At 39.6% G+C, this 20,458-nt stretch overlaps 1 protein-coding gene across 13 annotated transcripts in view; it reads left to right on the top strand.

The window, feature by feature from the left end:
• The window catches only part of rapgef2b (Rap guanine nucleotide exchange factor 2b), a 100,209-nt gene extending 90,964 nt beyond the window's left edge, over positions 1-9,245 (top strand). For 8 of the 13 annotated variants that reach the window (XM_044126699.1, XM_044126694.1, XM_044126692.1 and 5 more), the window contains 9 exons: positions 112-235; positions 681-704; positions 1,659-1,882; positions 2,547-2,714; positions 3,041-3,190; positions 4,050-4,251; positions 4,337-4,833; positions 5,358-5,769; positions 7,091-9,245. In XM_044126699.1, coding sequence (XP_043982634.1) covers positions 112-235; positions 681-704; positions 1,659-1,882; positions 2,547-2,714; positions 3,041-3,190; positions 4,050-4,251; positions 4,337-4,833; positions 5,358-5,725 — 1,757 coding nt within the window. In that variant the 3' untranslated portion in view covers positions 5,726-5,769; positions 7,091-9,245. The remainder of the gene's footprint in view (positions 1-111; positions 236-680; positions 705-1,658; positions 1,883-2,546; positions 2,715-3,040; positions 3,191-4,049; positions 4,252-4,336; positions 4,834-5,357; positions 5,770-7,090) is intronic. The other 5 variants (XM_044126698.1, XM_044126697.1, XM_044126691.1 and 2 more) reach the window with 4 other exon arrangements.
• Positions 9,246-20,458: the final 11,213 nt, after the last annotated feature.

Here is a 20,458-nt window from a genome sequence, read left to right as displayed (position 1 = left end):
TGTGGTCTTCATGGTAGTTGGCTTTCATAAATCCAGACCTGTTGTCCACTAACATTCTTAGATTTATAATTCTCCAGTGACTGAAATACATTTCATGTATTGAATTCACAGGCAATGACTCCAAAGTGGACGGTTTGGTGAACTTTGAGAAGCTTAGGATGATTGCCAAAGAAATCCGTCATGTGGGCCGCATGGCATCTGTCAACATGGACCCTGCTCTCATGTTCCGGACCAGGTAAAGAAAATCTATCAATTAAAGTTAGAAATAATAATGAAGTCCTCGCCTCCCCTTTAGGACCAGTAATCAGCACTCCACTGACTAACCATCCCTGTGGGGTCAATCGGTTCACTTAGATTCGGTCAAGTTTCTGCATCACGCTTTTCTTTCAAGCAGCTGTTCTTTTTGGCAAATGTTTTCTCGAGCAACTGTTTCCTTAAATGTTACGAAGTGCTCAGAGCTTCTGTGAAAGCAAGTCTTTGTTCAATGATGTCTTCTTAATGGAGTGTCGCCACTCAATATCCTTTCTGCCAACTTTCATGTGGGTGTTTGGTGTAATTGCTTCTCTTTGGTTATCTTGGTGGTCTTTCCTGTCCTAAGCTTTGTCTCCTTTCTTTCTCTTTGCTTATAAACCCTTTGCCCCCCTCCCCCATGCTGCTGTTTGTGGCATCCCAAATTCTAGGAAGAAGAAATGGAGAAGTTTAGGGTAAGTTTGGTGACAAAATCTTTACCCTTCCCTGCAACATAGCCTGTATATCTGCAAACCTTTTGTTCTGCTTTGCTGCTTTTCTAAAGCCTTGTTTTTTATTAACCAGCTTGAGTTCCTCCCACTTATTCAGCCTGACACTAACCTCAGGATACTGAATGTACTGACTGTAACAAAGGTCACATTTGCTAACGAAAGGTTACACTGGTCACTGCTGGGCGTATAATAGCAAATGTTACCTTCAGTCATGTTGTTTTTCAACTGCATGCAGTCTCAGTTTTAGAGTTTTAGATCTTTCAGTTTTATCCTTCAGGAGAGATTGATAATATTCATATTTTTCATTCTTTACATTCTTGTGGTCAAATTATACATTGTAGAACGTTTAATGGGAAACAGTGCAACACATTTCAGTCATTCGTCCTTATTGTAATTATAAGCATGATAAAAATCTTCTCAAAAGAAACTTGTGAGAAAATAAATCTTGACCACATAATTACTCAGATGTTTCCATGAAACTTTGTACATTTCTGTCCACAGGCAGCTGTCGTGTTGCTTTTTCGTTTTGCGCCACGAGTAAAAGCTTTTACTACGATTACGACCAGCTCTTACTCAAGCCACAGAAATGTAAACTATGACTTTGCTACAGTAGTCGCCCTCTTTACTCCTCTACTGTTTGACTCAAGCTGTCGGTCCTCTCCACCCCCCTGCTGCCTGGAATGACTGGAATGTTTTCAAGTTGAGGGAAAAAAAATGAAAGCTGCTTTCTGCATGTCTCAGTTTAAACACCACAAATCCCACTAGAGTTTAACAATCTCACCCCCATAAAATACTAATTAGATCTTTAAGACAGTTTATTAATCATTTCTGTCCCCTTTTCTATTTGTTTGTCTGTGCCCCACCTTCCCTTTTCCGTGTTGTTTGTTGTTCTGTGTACACGCGTGTGTACTTGACCAGCTCTTTAAGTCAGGGCAGCGCCAATGCAGCCGTGCTCGACGTCAGCCAGACAGGTGGCCACAAGAAGCGGGTTCGACGCAGCTCCTTCCTCAACGCCAAAAAGCTCTATGAAGACGCCCAGATGGCCAGGAAGGTCAAGCAGTACCTGTCCAACCTAAGTCTGGAAACCAACGAGGAGAGCCTTCAGACATTTTCACTGCAGTGTGAACCCTCAATCAGCACATGTAAGCAAAGCTCTGACTGTTTTACTATAACTGTGACATTGAAACATTCCCTATGCTTAAACATGCTTTGATGCTACAATTGCAAATTTAATGGGAATATACAATCCTTTTCTCTTTCAATCATGTTCAGGCTTGTAGTGCATGACAGCTCTGTGTTTATTTTCATCAAGAAACGACAAAATATTTAAAAAAATAAAAAACTTGAACAAAGTAAAGTGACAATAAGGCACACAAATGTGCAGAAAAGATATGACTATACATTTTAAACACCAAATTGGGCCATCTGTTCATATTACAAAGTGTCCAGCTTGACTATGAGTTTGTATGATAACATATCCGGTAAGGTGGAGGATGACAGGGAAAGATGTCTTTTTAGGTGACAAAAATTAAAGTTATTACTTTCCCAGTTCTGGTCAGCATAATGCTTGCTTTATGTCTGCAAGCCATTAAGTGGTTGATATATAATATTTGCCATTTAAAAAGTCTAACACATCTAGATGATCTGCAACACAAAGAATGCAAATCAAAAAACAAAATCTAAGAATTGAGTATTAAGTTCTTTTGGTGTTAAAACAGTAATAAAAGTTTGTCCATGTCAACATTCCCAATGAGAATTCTTTGATTTAGAGAAATAAAAATTAACTCCTGCTTTTTACGTCCTCAGTACCCAAGAATGCTGGTGGGAAGCGACCTGACACCTCCCCGGTCGTGTCCAGAGCAGCCAGTCAGCAGCGGGGCCAGTTAGCCAAAGGAAACCAGGTTCTGCAAGTTCCCACTGTGGCGCTCTACCCATCCCGGAAAAGAGTGCCAGTCAAGGATCTACCACCTTTTGGTAGGAAAATCATGAACATTTGTCTTTCAGTGTAGGTGATAAATTGTGTTTGATGCAACTGATTTATTCAGAGCTGCTCTGGGATGTATCTGCTACAGTTAAACTAGTAACATTTAGGGAGGTTCTAATTAGATGAAAAATCTGTGTTTTCTTCACTGCATGGTTTCGTTTTCCAAACAGTACAAGTAGCTTTTTCTTTGTAACAATGCTGCCACCTAGAGACTGCCTCCCAACAAGCAACTAGCAGACAATGCAGCCTGACCCCCCCGGGGAAATGGCCGTGTTCCTCATGCTAATTATGCTTGTTTTATTGAAAATGTCCACAGGCACCAGTTCGCCCCAATCCCTGAAGAAGATCCTGTCTCTGTCTGAGGAGGGGAACGAAAGGCACCGGCGGCAGCCAGAGGACACCATGTCCAACGCTTCCTCCCAGCTCTCCTCTCCACCCACCTCCCCCCAGAGCTCACCAAAGAAGGGTGAGCCAACATCTATCCCCATCCCTCACCACTCTAACTCAACACTTCGAGCTCTTTCTCTGTCACTGTGCACCACTCATGCCACCTGGTGGCTGCTAGCTGTATTGATTTATAGCTCCTGTTTCCTACAGCCATGACATCTGGGAATTTATTCCAAAATAAGGTTATGGTTCTAATATGTTCAGTGAAAACAGAAATTAACTAAAGAAGGGTCAGTATTTTAACTTTTTTTAAGTTCAGCCAGTTTGGCTTCAGTGTTGGTGAAACCCAGAATCGTTTTTGTTCCCCATTTTATCTGAACCTAATGGGTAAATCTTTTAAAAAGTTGCTTGCAGAGGTGACACAACCTTTAGAGAAGATTCCTACTGCAAAAAAGACAAGATATTTTTGCATGCACCATTTTCAAAAAGAGATGCACCCATCTGATTTTGGAATAATTTACTGATAAAGCAACTACTTTTACTTGTGGGTGTTTTCTGGGTGTATGAAACTGACTTCAGAGAAAAATGTTGAAGGAAACCAAAATAATTTCTCTAAAGCAGCCCAGAATTACAATGTTGTTGCTATCTGCATCACTAAAAATCAGTAAATACAGTAAAATGATTGATTACTCTTTGTCCCAGAAAGTTCTTGTACATATAAATTAAGCTAAAGAAAAATAGATTTGCAAAATTTTAACCCACTTACTTTTTTGTGCATCATATCACAAAATTTTATTTTTTTCTAGATTCATTACAAATGTGTTAATTAAAAAAAAAAAACATTGCCTTACATATGTTTACATATGTTGTACTTATATTCTTTAACTCAGTCACACATCTACTTTTAACATCTTGATTTTCTCTCTGTGTTGGTCCAGGTTACGGCAGGTCAGGTGACGCCTACTCGGACCCTGGTCACAGCGAGATCTCATCCCGCTCCAGCCTGGTCAGTAACTCCTCCTTCGACATGGCGCAGGAGGAGCGGAGACTCCGTCACTCTGGAGGAGCTGGCGAATCCCACATGGGGGGGCCTCGGCTGGAGAGGAGAGCCACGACCGACCCTGATCAGTACAGTCTGGGGTATGGTAACCAAATGTTTTGTTTGAAAAATGTTGGAAAAGTGGAAGTAAAGTCATTAATATTTTTTGATTAATGTGTGTTTCAGGTCCTATTCTTCGATGCAGGACTGTCGGGGTATTTATGTCGGCTGCCCCACTGTCCTGTCCTCGCCCAGCTCAGAGGAACTGACTCAGGATCAGGGAGATCGCGTGTCTCTGGATGCTGCAGACAGCGGCCGCGGCTCCTGGACTTCCTGTTCCTCTGGTTCCCATGACAACATTCAGAACATGCAGCAGGGCCGTAGCTGGGAGCTCAGTATTGGAGGGCTGTCTTCGGCATCGGAGGCGTTGTTAGGGGGTCCGGCGGCGCTGTGGGCGGCGCAGGCCAGGGGCAGCTGGGCATCGGCCAGCTCCTCCTCATCCTCAGCCGCCTACTGGGGAGAAGAATCAGAGGGAGACACAGGGACGATCAAGAGGAGAGGAGGAAAGGACGTAAATGCAGACGCAGAGACGAGTAGCATCACATCCACCGGGTCGGAGGAGGCCAAGCAGCTCGGCCGGCCGTCTCCCTCACCCATCACAGCTGGGGGTAAAGCCTTTCTTTGTGAGTGTTGGTTCTTGTCCTGTCAGTCAACCAAACTTTATTTAGAAAGCACTGCTCATTTGTTCTCAAGTTAGAGTAGTTTTGCTGCTTTTCAGCACAGAGGTTTGAATAAGACCAACAAACTAGAAACTTGTACTGTTGCACTATACCAAAGCTGCTTCTGTTGGGACTCCCTTTGCATAAATATTTGCAGCTTAGAAAGTGTCCAGTTCTTTTTTTTTCTTAACCGAGATGATATTTCTGAGGTTGTCTCTGTTAGCAACACTTCACTGAGCTTTGCTTTAATATCCTGGTCCTGGACGTTCGTCTTCGCCACTGGCTCATTTCTGCTGCCAAACTGCACAATGCCATTTGCATTCTGTGCAAAAAAATTTGGCACTACTATAAATTTAATTCGTAAATAGTTTTTAAAAGTCTTAAGTTTGAGTTGGAGAAGCCTGCAGAAACCTTGTCTGTATGTGTTGAATGTTTTCTGGGAAATCGATCGTCAGCATCACCATGTCGCTACCTTTGTGTCCCCTCAGCTCGGAAGGAGGGCCGATACCGGGAGCCCCCCCCGACTCCGCCCGGCTACACCGCCCTGACCCTCTCCGACCTCGCCGAGGGACAGCACCCGCCCCCGCCCGTACCCACGACAACGGTAACCCACACAAGCCGCCGGCCGCCGGACTACACCACGGCTCTCCAGCGCTCGCGGATGGTGACCCAGTCGCCCGACTCCCACCAGGCCCACCAGGCCACCAAACACCGGGGAGGCAGCCTCCACCGCACCCGCTCCCCCGCAGACGAGCAAGAGCCCGACGACGAAGAGGAGGGTGAGTCCTTGTCTCCCAAACTAGTGGCTCTGAGGAAACCGTTGGCCCGACACACGCCTGAGGCCCCCAGACCGTGACGGTGTGAGGGGTCAGCAGGCGGGGCCGCCCCCCCACATGGCAGGTAAACAGTTCCTCCTCACTGAGGCTGCATGTGAACAGAAACAAACACCAGGATTCTCCCCCAGCACCAGCAGAGTCCATCCCTCTGCTTACTGTAAAGGTCACAGCAGGTCATGGAGCATGATTCCTGTCCGTCACCGCTTCCCTCTCATTCTTTTCACACACAACTACAGCTTGTGGGCAAATCATGTTTTCACCTTTATGAACTTTAACCAGCCTGCACCTCCAGCATGCACACCACTCCTTTACAATAAGTGGACTTTTCTCATGGTTTAGTAGTGAACTATTGATCATTTGTGTAAATACTGAGCTGCTGGAAAGAGAGAAGCTGAAAGTCTCAACAGTACAGTTACTTTAGAAAAGGTGCCTGTAGTACCTGAATGCTTCCACCTGGTGGCAGTGTTGGAAACATATGGAGGACCAAAACAGTCGTTCTGCTGTTTTCATCTGCCAAAACGCAGAAAGTTAACTTGTTCTATCAGTATACAATTACAACAAAATACAAGAAAACAAATTGTGACTCTGCAAGTAAAACATTCAAAAACAGTTTTCCAGCCAACTAAAATCAGTAAAGGAGTTTGGACAGCCTTTGTCTGATCGCTGTTCTCAGAATTTGGACGCAGCCTTTGTGTTGCTCCCTCATTAGTTTAAGGATGATACAAATTTGACTTTCCATCTGGAGATTTTCAATTAACTACAGTCTTCTTAAATACATTTGAATTATTTATCTTGGGTATAGGCACACCCACAAAAATCAAGTGTTTTTGCAAACTTTGCTAAATTCGACAAAGGTTTACGTATAAATTTAACTCTAGACAACAAAATAAAAAACACTCAACATTCAGTTAAAAAACCGTTTTTATTAAGAAAAATGTCTGACTGTTTCTTCAGACCTCCAGTAATCTTTTCTTTTCTGGTTTGTTTTGATAAAAATATTGCATATTTAATTAATTGCTGAGCACTAAATTAGAAAAATAATTAATACAATTATTTTGAGTGTTTAATTTAAAATATTTTGGCCTCCCAAGTGATTTTATCTAAGTGTTTGGTCCGCAATGCAAAAGGTTTGGAGTGAGGTGAAAGGCCAAATCAGACATTTCCATGTGCCCTGCTTACATTCAGAGTTAAGTTAGATTATTTTCTTATCAGGTTAAACTAATTGGTTTATTTTAGTTGTTCATTAATAGCCACATGCATGCTGCAGGAATACGTGACACACGTCAGAATATTGATTCACATACAGTATGAATATTTTACTCTTATCTGAATTCTGACCTAAGGGATGCACTGCTAACTGTCTCCCTTTGTCTTTGTCTCCAAAGAGGACGAGCAGGTGTCTGCAGTCTGAGGGGCAACAGTGGACGTTGATTTGTAGGAACTTGAAGCCTCCTATGCCCCCCTACCCCTTCAGATGGGCTGGATTAAAGAGACAGACCTACAGACTCGTCAACTTGCTACGTATGTGCCTGCCTCCTCCAGTCGGTGGATTCTTCGCTCCTCGTCTCCCTCCCCTGCCTTAAAGCATCATGGGGGGTTTGATGACCCTGCATGCAAAAAATACTGTGAAGAAGAGACGGAGAGAAGGTCAAAGACGATGACAAAATGCCTGGCACTTTGGACAAATAAAATACTTTAAAAAAAAATGTAAAAAACTGAGAGACAGAAAACAGCCACTTGTTGACGCAGCAGAATCATGACGTGTTGAGTTTCATCTGCACTTTCTCGTTTTCTCTTTGGAAAAGGAAAACCTGAACAATTAAAGAACATCAAAACAAGACTTTTTATGAAAGACAGAGAGAAACAGTGAACGATTTCATCATCTTCAACTTCCCTCTGGATTTCTTCCCATTTCTGATTATTTTTCTTTAAATGATTGCACTCGAGGGGCTGAAAACAGAAACCTGGACTGAATCAACCCGTCTGTTGTTGGAGTGTTTGAACTTTAAATCCAGTATTATCTCTTGTTCACGTGTGAACGCGTGTCACTTGTTGGTTTAAATTAAAAATTGAAGCTAAGAGGAGACTTGGTCTGGAGAACCATCATGCAGTATACTGACATGCAACACGTTGTACCTACCAGATACTCTAATTCTTGCACTTTGAGCACAATCGTAATGTTTGGTTTGATTTCCAGGGTATGAGCGAAGCATTCATGTTGCAGCTCGTCTCCTCTGTGTTGCAACACAACACAGTTTTGACCTTTGGGAGATAATAGAAAAGCACACTCACTCAAAATCATGTCTGATTGTCTCCCTAAAATGAAACTAAAACCAGGAATTTATGATTAAAACATAAATACCTTTCCATTTTTTTGTCTTGGTAATGAGAGATCACGTGGTGCACATTTCAGGAGGCAATATCGGGTGAATTTGGAAGAATATTTCAAAATAAAAGCATCCACTGATTCAGATTTGGCCGTTTTCCAACCTGAACAGGCATCCTGTGAAAGTCCAAGCGCCTTACATTGCCATGGTTGCAGACATGTCTTTACACGGTCGTTCACAATGCAAATCAAACTGTTCTGGGATGAAATGCCTTATTTCTGAAGCTCTTTTTAAAAAAATGAACAACCAGACTAAAAAGTTTGAGTTTTGTGTTGTTTTTTGTTTATTTTCTGGAGGTTTGTGGCTTCGGCCCACTGTGTGTTACCGTGTCGTAGAGGATGTTTCCACCTCTGCTGTTGTCCTTCTAGATTCATCCTCAGAAATATTTCCTGTCTGTTACAAACATCAGCCTCTGTATATCAAAGTTTCCTCCATATCTGGCCGTCAGTGGAAGTGACTCAAGATTTACATTTGTTTTGTTTTTATGTTTGACTCCGGTGAAGAAGGTGACATATGAAGTATAATTATCATGATTTTTCTTTTAAAGCTGCCAATCGCCACACTTCGAATATTGTGAAAAGAAAATGAACGTTTTGTTTCCTTCTATCACAGCGTCACACTGATCACATTGATCAGTCCTGGAAGCTACAGACTGAGTAAAAAGATGAACGACTGCAGTGTTTTCCACTGTGTTCTGTGACTACACATTAAATGATTTCTTCTTTTTGTAACGGCTGCAGATTGATTGTTAATAATTTGTTTGTAACACAGTTGTGCATCATTTACTTTCATTCAACTCTGAAGATAATGTGCATATTAGCGGGTTGAGTCGTAATTTGGTAAACAAAAAGTTGCACAAAACTTGTACAAGCATAAAGATAAGTGTAGTAGGTAGAACTGCTACTGCGTTCGGTGTGGTGTCAGTGAGGTGTGTACATTTAGCTGGTGACAAACTTCTTTTCTTCATTCTTTCTTGTACTACTTTAACCTGTATGTCTTTTAAAAAGACAATTGGTGGAGTACGTATCAGTTGTTTTTGTATTTTTAATACAATAATTGTAAATATTGGTTATATTTTTGTTCAAATGTAAAATGTTTATGCCTCAACATCCAGTTTATATGAAGCTGGGAATCAATAAATACTGCATAAAGACCCAGTTTTAAATGCACTCTTTCTTTTCCTCCAGGGTTTTCACTCTGATAAAAACGTTGCGTTACTAATTTTCCATCTGACCACGTTGTGTCAGAATTGAAACATTTCCTTCCAGTTTCATTTTCTTGCTCTGTATTGTTTTGTCATCTTGGGTTTTAAGCAGGTCCCACATCTCCACTTCTCATTTGGCTTTTATTAGCAGTTTCATTTTTAATAAAACAGAAGCTGCAACTCATTTCAGTACAAAGCTTATTACTTCTGGGCAGCTTTTTATTACTCCTGATGTCCTTTTACAACACCTTTCCAGATATTCTTTAATTTGGAGAGGAAGGAGTTAACTGAACTCAGTTAAGGAGTTAACTGAGATTACTTACAGCAACTTTTTATTTCATAGCAGATTTTTTTCAGTCAATGTAAAAAGACAAAATAAAGTTGTTTTTAGGTCAGTTCAGATTAAAACAGTCAAGTATCTATAATTGAGAATTAGGGCCATTGTTGATACAAGACAGCAAACAAATTGGCAACGGAGGAGTAAATTTCTGCTAACAACCCACTCCCCCAAAATTACATATTTATAAGAAAAAATGTGGAAACTCTTCAAACTTTGTACATTTATAAGAGAAAACTGACAATATTCCACCATTAAAGACATAAATTTATGATACTAAAATTCGAATATACTCTGATATAAAGTCAGAAATTTGTAGGAAAAAAAATACATTAATCTCAGACATTTACTAAGACTATAATATCAGACATTTGAGACGGAAACGCCAGTTGTCCCCTAAGCCTGAGGTGGTAAATGTAGATCTAGGAGGTAGATCTAAACAGCTTCAGAACATCTCTGGTCCAGACTTCATGCAGCCACGATGCCGTTTCTTCCTCTCAGTCTGAGGTGAGGATTCTGGATCCCATCAAGGCGTCCATGGAGAGTTTGATGTCGTCCATGGAGAGTTTGATGTCGTCCGTGGTGAGTTTGATGTCGTCCATGGAGAGTTTGATGTCGTCCATGGAGAGTTTGATGTCGTCCATGGTGAGTTTGATGTCGTCCGTGGTGAGTTTGATGTCGTCCGTGGTGAGTTTGATGTCGTCCGTGGTGAGTTTGATGTCGTCCATGGTGAGTTTGATGTCGTCCATGGAGAGTTTGATGTCGTCCGTGGTGAGTTTGATGTCGTCCATGGTGAGTTTGATGTCGTCCGTGTTGAGTTTGATGTCGTCCATGGTGAGTTTGATGTCGTCCGTGTTGAGTTTGATGTCGTCCGTGGTGAGTTTGATGTCGTCCATGGTGAGTTTGATGTCGTCCATGGTGAGTTTGATGTCGTCCGTGGTGAGTTTGATGTCGTCCATGGAGATTTTGATGTCGTCCATGGTGAGTTTGATGTCGTCCTGATGCAGGAAAAGAGCCCAGATTTTTGTCTCAAAAAAGTAACCGGATGCACATCTCTACATTTCCCTCTTCAGTCCTCTGAGGACTTCTGTCACTTTTATTGCAAATGTTTGCCTTAATTATCTCAAATTTTTACTTGTACAATTCTGACTTTATAATGTCTGAAAATATCTATTTGAATGTTGTAAATTTATGCTTTTAGTCATGAAAATTGACATTTTCCATGATGATGAAAAATTATTAATTTTTCTTGTGAAAGTGTGATATCAATCTTAAAATGTCTTAGTTTTTTGGTGCAGATGTACTTCTCTGTGGCCAGTTATTTGCTCGATACTCTTCATAGTGTTTTATAGAATTATGTGCTAAACTGTAACATCCTATCTTGACTCGAGATGCTTCTTCAGTATTTCTTCATTATGTTCCTTCTTCATGATGCTGCCAACACCATACTTTAGATGGGATGGTGTTCACAGACTTGGAAGTTTCCTCCTTTCTCTTCCTAATGCAGCAATGGTTTTTGTAACCAAACACTTACAGAGCACAGGGCATGTCTTCACAAATCATGGTATTTGTCCATTTGTAAACTGTAATCTGGCTTTTTGTGCCCTTCAATGGTTTCCTCCTCGCTGAGTGACTTTTCAGCTCATGTTGCCACAAGGATCATTGCAGCCATTTTCACATGTCAGTGTAAACGTTGAGTCGAGTGTTCATGGCCAGCAGCAGCAACTCATTTGGATTTAAAAAGACAAGAGGCCCTGAAACAGCTCATTCTGAAAGGAGCTAAAAAAAATAGGCAGAGCTGATCAGATTAAAATCATCTAAAAATGACTTTATACAATATAATGTAATTAATATGTTTTATATTGTCTATAGATCTATCTTAACTTGTTCAAAAAAGCATGTTTTGACCATCAGAGGTCACTGTTTCCCTAAATGTCATATTTTAAATGTTCAGGATGTCCAATATGTTTGATTAATTCCCATTCTTTGATGAAGCTGGTGGTAGTCATACAAGCTCTCCCCCTCTATCAGCTGTGTTGACGCTCCCTCCGCTGCAGCGCGGCGCCTCAGCTTCTTGTTTATCGACTCTGGCTCAGATGGTGGAGATGCCCTGCTCTCCAACGGTTTGACATTCTGACTGCAGCTGGTCGACACCATATCACAGCTCGACATTTCCAGTCCTCATGAATAATGCAATCCCATCGTGTTGCTTCCCGTTAACGCTGAGCCCAGGGCCCCAATTTGTCACACTCGCCAAAATAAATAAATAAAATAAAATAACACGCAACCCAGCTGCGAAATGAGGGGAAAAAAAAGCTCAACCCTTTAAATAAGGGTAGAATATCAACTTTACTCACTATTTTAGGACTTCACTGAACCTTTGCAGCTATAAAGCAGAATTTAACCGGCCTTCTAGAGGCATTCATGCTCAACATTACAACCTACATTGTTTTTATCAGGATTCTATGAGACACACCAACACAAAGCAGTGCATTTGTATTCCGACCTCTTTTTTCTGAAACCCTGAAATTGGGTGCAACCTATTCTCTAGGAGAAAAGTCGACAATGAAACAAGAAAGCTTATCACAGTGGGTAGGAAGGTAGATGGAGCTAAATGTAGAATAATCCTGGAAGAAAACCTGTTGGAGGCTGCAGGTGGATGTTCACCCTAAACATCCATCCAGACATACAAGAAAATTGCTTTGATCAATACAGAATTATGTGTTAGATTGGCCTAGTCAAAGTCCAGACATAAATTTAATTGAGAAATTGAAACTGATGTCACAAACTAAAATGTGTATTTGCTGTAAAGGCAGTGAAATATGATTCTACAAAGTTCAGCCCCCAGATGAGTGGAATAAAAAAAACATGCAACATTTTCAAATTTTGAATTATTAATGAAACATGTAGTATTTTTCTGTCAGTCTGAGCTACTTGGTCCCTCCAGTTTTTAATAATGTGTGGACAGTTTTCAACCCAATTCCAGTATTTTCTAGAATCTGCTTAGATTTTGTCTCTGGTTGCTGCCAGTGATTTGATCGTTCTGAAGCATTTTTCCTCCTGGTAGTTTAAAAAACTCCTGCTCATTCCAGCAGCTGGAGTTAAATAACATGTTACAAGCTGTAACTATACATTCAGTATAGTTACATTCAGTTGATGACTCTTTTTTAGAGCATAAAGGATAAAAAAGACAAGTTTAAAAATGTTATCAAGTAATTTTTTTGTGATTTAATTTTTTCTCAGCGGATCCATTCTTAAGATATTTTCATCTTTTATACTTTGGGAGAAACAAATGTACCAAATTTTGTCCAGATTTATTTATTCATTTCCAGTCTGCAGGTAACAACTTGTATTTTCCAGGAAAGACGTTGATTTCATTACAAGAAATGCCTGCAAGGCTCGAAAATGATGCATCCTGGCAAAAATAGCTTCTTTTTTGTTCTTCCTCCAAACAAACACATCCAAAGCTTTGACAAATCATACTTTCACTGTGATAAAGTATCTGAAGGGAGGAAAAAAAATGACTCTCCCTGCAGCCGCCTGCTGTGGAAAGATAACTGTGACTGACGTGAGACAGCATGTGGAACTGCAACAACAGGAAACACATCCGCCATCAAGTCTAGGAGGAAACACTGCAGCAGTCAGCGTCCAGCACTACAGCCGCCACCTGACTGCAGTCAGAGGTGAGAGGTTTATCACTCATCCGGCTCAAGGACTGTGCTTTGTTCCCACTGCCACCAGGGGGCACTGTTTACCATAAAATGCTGCCAGGTGGACCTGTCCACTCTTTCCCTGGGCAGCGGACCTTATCGAGGGGTAGCAGGCGGCCAAGCGGCCTGTGTAGATAGCCAGCTGGTTATTTGTGTGAAGCCCGGGCCCACAGTTGTTGACCATGTTCAATCGCAGCAGCTGCAGGTCATATTATGGGGCTGTCGGGGCTCCTTTCCTGGTAAATTGGATGAAGGCAGTTGCAGTGAGGGCCGAGGGGAGTGTAGATGTCACCGCCGGCACAAAGTTTGTCTGGACTCAGCGGGTCTGAACAGAACCTGAAAGACAATTCAGTTTAAAGCCGTCAGAGTTAGAGAATTGAGAGAAAGGAAGATTAATAAAAGTTACTCTAGTCAGATGCCTTCCTGAGCAACTGTCTTTGATAAATCCACGGGAGGTCAGAATGAGGGTGAAAACATGCTCATTATGTTTAAAAATTTATTTTGATTAGAAAAAATATGAATCGTAAAGGTGCCCATGCTGTTTTTATCACACCCATCTTCACAGGTAGGAGAGTGTAATTTAATATCAGCATGAGTTATTTTTAATTACTGTTGGTGTTTACTCTGAGCTTTAATTTCAGATTATTTTGAAGCATGCTGTTAATCCAAAGCTATTTGTTTATTCATTAGAATCCCCGTTAGTTTTCACCAAAGTACTTACTAATCTTCCTGGGCTCCAGTTGATAAAACACCAAAATATCCATGCAAAATAAAGAATAATTTTGGCATTAAAATGTAAAACTTTACAAATGACATACATGGAACTGGATTAAACAAATGCAATTTCAATGCTCTATTAAAAGACAGTGTACTTTTTAAATCTGATGTTTTGGGTAATTTATTCCATTCCTGAATTGTTCTGTAGAGAACAGATTTTTATGACAAGTTTGTCTTTGTACTCTTCACTAATTTAGTCTCACAAGAGTTTCTGGTAAAATAATTATGTATTTGATCAGAATAAATAAGCTTCTTTTGAAATTGATTCAGGTCCCTGTTAAAATTACTTTGTTATAAAAATTTGTAAATCATACTATAAACACAATAAACTGTGATGCATTTCAGAACAGACATCTTAACACTCAGCAAGCAGCTTTATTTTGGACTACCTGTAATCTTGACAAATCTGAATTTGCATCAAATCTTTGCAGTTATTTGGTTTTGCCTTGAAATTGGCCATTTCAGTTTACTTTCCACTATCTACATTTAACAGTGTTTTTAGAAAATCGGCTCCAAACCAGGTGGGTGTTTTCTTATCGAACATCAATCACATTTCATCTGCTGTGAAATGAAATATGATTCATGTTTTCTTGTGATGTGCTGTTGGTGCTGCTCTTCCCTCTGATCTGCGTCTTTGGCTCTTGAATTTTCCTTTTTGTGGAAGATGAGACGATAGTGACAAAACACCTGCACATGTACAGCGATAAGAAGAGGGAGGCGCCCAATAAACAGAGGGGGGACCAAGTCTCACCACCGTCTGCTCTGCTTTCATCTATCTATCTATCTATCTATCTATCTATCTATCTATCTATCTATCTATCTATCTATCTATCTATCTATCTATCTATCTATCTATCTATCTATCTATCTATCTATCTATCTATCTATCTATCTATCTATCTATCTATCTATCTATCTATCTATCTATCTATCTATCTATCTATCTATCTATCTATCATCTATCTATCTATCTATCTATCTATCTATCTATCTATCTATCTATCTATCTATCTATCTATCTATCTATCTATCTATCTATCTATCTATCTATCTATCTATCTATCTATCTATCTATCTATCTATCTATCTATCTATCTATCTATCTATCTATCTATCTATCTATCTATCTATCTATCTATCTATCTATCTATCTATCTATCTATCTATCTATCTATCTATCTATCTATCTATCTATCTATCTATCTATCTCTGTCCGTCTCTACGTATCTAATCTGATTAATCTCATAAATAAATATCTTTCTTTGTGCTCTCTGTTCTCTCTGAACGGCTCACTGGAACCCTCCAGCCCATGCAGTTCTGTCCTGTTTCTTTTATCATTCATGGTGTTTGCAGAAGAAAATCACTGAGGAGGAAAACATCCTCTCACGATCTGCCGTGGAACGGAGTAAAGGTCTGGAATTACAGAGGAGAGCGCTCACATCCAAAACTTCAATGCTCAGCCACAAAGTTCTGGCTCAGAAGAAGTAACATGTTGGATTTAAAACAATGGTTTTTTAAACCATTTTAAAAATGCCTTAAAGTGGAGAGAAGCTAAACAACAACCCAAACAATCCCATTCGAATGAAACTGAAGCTAATTTATGCTTACATTGATCAGAGTTTCTCTGAACATCGTACTGATGGTTTTCTTGGTGGGGTAAATATACCAAAACACGGAGAACATATTCTGTTAGCCACAGGACTGAACTCAGTAAGTAAGAAACACTTGTGAGGGTCACCCACTGTTAAGTATGGTGGAGGCCCTGTGATGCTGTGGGACTTTTCCCCTTCAAGACACAGATGTAAGAGTGCATCTCAACTCAATGTCCAAACAAATTCAAAGTGATGTCTGCTTATGAAAAATGAAATTTAGAATGATGTTTGTAAGAGTTTACGGACATTGTCATCATGAAATTCTGACTTCTAACCCAGAACATTGTTACCTTGGGTCTGATGTCAAACCCAGCTTGGAGTTTAAACTTCCCAGGTAACTTGAACGCAGCATCAGCTCCCAGTACAGAGCTGCTCTACAATCCTGATTAGACTCACCTGGTTCCCATGTTGTCCATCACATCTCTTTGGATCCTAAGCTCTCTGGTTTCCAGTACTTGGTCTCATCTTGTTTTAACAGTAAGTTCTGATTTAACTCCCATCAGCTCCTTCATTTAGCTCCTTTATCAAACCTCAAAACATGACAGCGATGGACTATATTAGCTTATCTTAAGCACTTTAAAGAAATATCTTCATTTTCAGCCCATCTGACCTTTTTGCATTTGAAAGAATTGCAAATGTTTATCAACAGGAGGAGAGCAACAACCTCTTTTTTTTACTGAGATTTAAATAGAAATGACGATTAAATGAGTATTTTCTAGGCTTTGACCTTGTTTTGTACACTGGATGTTGTTCATGACCTCCTCAGTATGCGATGTGGCATGCATCCAGCGCCTGAAAACATTCATTAACTGCTAAACATCCTCTAACCCTGACACGTTTATTCTAATGAATCAAAGTGTGTCCAGTAGATTTTTTGAAGAAATCACTACTGGGGGTCAAATGTTAGCATTTTGAGCAAAACAAGTCATAAACTCTCTACTTTTAGTTGCTATCCAGGTCAATTTTAATTGATCCCAGTGGTAATTAGAGTTGTATCTTCTGTCTTTAAAATCCCTATTTTATCACTAGAGACCTGTCTTACAGCTGTGGTCAAAAGTGAACATGCAGGTAGAAACGTCAAATTAGTTGTAGGATTTTAAAAGTTAGTCTTTTTAAATATTTCTTCTTCTAGGATTTACTTGGTTTGACACAGAGCAGAATGAAAAGGAATCACAGCAGCTGGAAATGTAATGTTCAATTTCAGTGCAATTTCTGTCCTCAATCAAACCGAGTCTACCGGACTATCAGCTGTGAAAACATCCTAAGTAAATTTTCATGAGGCTGTAAGTCAGTAATTTTGACTCTATAATTGAGACAGAATTCACAGTAGATTTTATTAAAGATCTAAAATATCACATCTATGCCGACGATGAATGATGTGAACTGAACTCCTGAAAACATAAACGATAAACTGAACGGTTTAAAGGTTTCTTATAAGAACTGATAAGAAACCCAGTTCTTATCAGAGGCTCTTCACCATTTTCATCCCCTGTCCTGCAAACACACATCAGCATAAAGCCTCACACCTTGGTTAAAGACTTTTTGCTGTGAACACATGACATTACATTCTGTGTAATGAACTATGTGTAGGAAGCATGAAAGTCAATAAATGACTCATTTCCTTATGTGTTCTCACAAGCTGCGTTCCTCACCTTTCATCAACCCCAGAGGATCCCGTTTGATTTTTATCCAAGCCGTAAATACAGCTGAGGGCCACGCTTTGAGATGCCCTGAATTCAAATGGGTCGTTTAAGGGAACAACCACCCATGGATTCACTTACAAACCTGACTCACAATAAGCTCGTTGGCATGCAGAGCGAGGGGGCTGGCCCTTCATCTCAATGTCCTAAATGGGCTGAGTTTTATTAAAAGGTTTCAACCTACTGAGGGGGCATTTTTTAACAACAGAAAAATAGTGTAATAGGCCCATTAACAGGTGACACGCCTTGATTTACGACCCCACAGGCAGTCTGCTGATTTATTGGAATTTTAAATGTGTTTTGTATGAATAATACAGCGCCGGCCGGGGACTGTTGCTGAAAATGTCAAAAGTGAAACTGTTAATGCCGCAATATCCAATTTCTCCGTGGGGATCATTAAACTTCCATTAATCTTCTCTTTCAATGTTGCCGCAGCGTAAGCAAAGATTCGTAATTTATTAATAACCTGAAAGATAATCCGGCGTGACATTTACAGCAGGCACCTGTTTTACAGATGATGGCAAATGGAGAAAAGTTATCAGAGTTTGGAGCTGATTTAACCACGTCAAAATCTTCAGAAAAATTGGGGGAAAAACTCGACACCTTGAATTATTTCCTGTTTGGTATTATCTGAGGGAGCATTTCAGATTCAATGTAATGTCAAACTGAAAGATAAATATCAAATAAGCAGTAGGAAAGTGCTTGCTTTATAATTTAAAATCACACATGGGTTCATGTAAATATCATAAAATATCATTTCAAGTTTTTATTGATGTTATTTTGAGGATTCTGGCCAACATTAAATGTTTCTTCTACAGCTTCTCAGAAAATGAGAAATAGGAAAGTTTTCATTACAGCAAGTTGGGAACGGTTGAATAGTTATGGAAAAGACTCATGACAAGCTGACAGAGTGCTGTATCCTAGCATGTCTATGGAAAGTTGAACAGAAGGAAAAATCATGGCAGAAGATGTATAAAAGCAGCTGCTGGCAAGTTCAGGGAGATGAAACAGGGTTTCATTTTTCAGCCATGGTGAAAACATTTTTTCACCAAAGCTAAATATTTGAAATCCAAGTATTTCAAATATGTAACTTGAAATACTTATAAATCAAGCTAAAAATTTAGCTTGAAAATGAATATTTAGCTTGCTAATTAAACTAGTTAGCTTTCATCTGCAAGTTTTAGTTACCAAGCTAAATATTCAGATTGGCATCTAAATATTTAGTTAACCAAAAAAAACATTTAGTTTCAAAATAAATATTTAGCTGACTTTCTAAATGTTTAGGTACCAATCCAAGTATTTTGTTTGAGGCTAAACATTTAGCTCTGAGATTAGTTAATATTAACTAAAGATTTAGTTAATATGCAAGTTCATGTGCCGATAATTAGAGGAGATTACCGGCTAAATATTGTGATGTATCACTAATATGTAATCTACCAATGGCTAAACATTTAGCTAGTTCAGATCTAAATATTTAGTTTTGAGGTATATATATATAATATAGTCTATATTTTATACATATATAATATAGTCTGAAATTGTGACATTTCCCTATGAAAAAAAATAACCATATCTTTCCATACACTGGACCAGAATTCAAAGTATGCTGAAATGTTCCTGACAGCAGTTAAAAGAAACTAGTGGTTTCCCAAATGGACAACTGGAGAACTAGGTGTATGATTGGTGTCAGGTCTTAGCTCCAGCCTTCAACAACACATTCAGTCCAGGCTTCAAGGTGCTCATTTGAAAAAAAAAGTAAAAAAAAAAAAAGTCAAATTCTAGTTAATGCAAAAGTGAGTGTGCTGAACTGCAGCAGCTGAACTCACTGCCTTTAACTCCCATCTTCACAGATCCTCAAATCAACATGACGCAGGAGTCAAAGACGATTGGTTCTACTGTCTAACTGTGTGAAGAATGACGCCCTCTGTTTTTCTACAGACTATTTTCTTGACCTAAAATGGAAAATGTTTAAAGGTCATGGAAAAACTGGAGGAAGAAATGACAAAGACTTAACTGCACAACAAAGAAAATCCTGCTGTCTAAAAATGAAAAAATAAAATATTAGTTTCCAATGTTTGTACTTTTTCTTTTTATGCTGGCAGCATAAACTGTGCAACCAAGTGAAAGAATAACTTCATTACCTGGGTGATAAAAGGTAAAGAAAAAGGAAATAATAAATATATTGGAGCAATATGCAACGTTTTATAGGCGCCCACTTTTAAATTGTGACAAAGAGGAAGGGGGAGAATATTTGCGTAAGTCACTGCATACTGCCCAACTGTGCATCAGAAAGGTGACCATCTGCACTAAGTCTGCAGTACATACTTACCCTCCTGTCACAAAATGACTTTCTTTTGATGCAAAAAATGAGTAATTTATAATCAATGGATGTCAATAGCTGCCAGAGTTTGATTAATTGCAGCCTTCGGGGTATTAGTGGACGCTTCACCAGGAAGTCTCTGTTCCTGCTGATTCCAAAGGCGATGTACTTTCCAGCTGCTGTGACAATCCTGGAAACAATGAGCTGACATTCACCTCCCTAATTGGCCATTAGGCCTAACAGGGTTTGAAGGGCCAAAAACAGTTCATCGTCTCCCATCACGTCCGACCTCTGGTAGCTCGGCTCGTCGCCACACTCCCTGGCCGCTTCACTCATGCTGAGGAATAATTGGATGGTAAGTGGGGAAAACCTGTCAAATCCTGGGTGTGTTTACCTCTTTCTGTGTATCGACGAAGTGTTTGATTCATTCACTACCTGATAGAAAAAATATCCACAGCCAATTAATTATCTGCTGCTTTTTGGGGTTTTGTGTTTTCAAACTAAATCTCTCTAAGTAATTAACTTTGAGCACTCACTGATAGAATAAATGAGGATAATTATTAGTTTCCTATGTTGTCAAATTCCTCTGTCAAAATATTTACCTAGGATAAAAGTGATAATTATTAATGACCTGACAATATTATGTTGCTAAATTCTTCATACTCC

The sequence above is a fragment of the Gambusia affinis genome, linkage group LG09 (genome assembly GCF_019740435.1).
Source record: "Gambusia affinis linkage group LG09, SWU_Gaff_1.0, whole genome shotgun sequence".
Classification (NCBI taxonomy): Eukaryota; Metazoa; Chordata; class Actinopteri; order Cyprinodontiformes; family Poeciliidae; genus Gambusia; species Gambusia affinis.
Note: the sequence above shows the minus strand (reverse complement) of the source record. Positions and strands in the feature narration are given on the sequence as shown.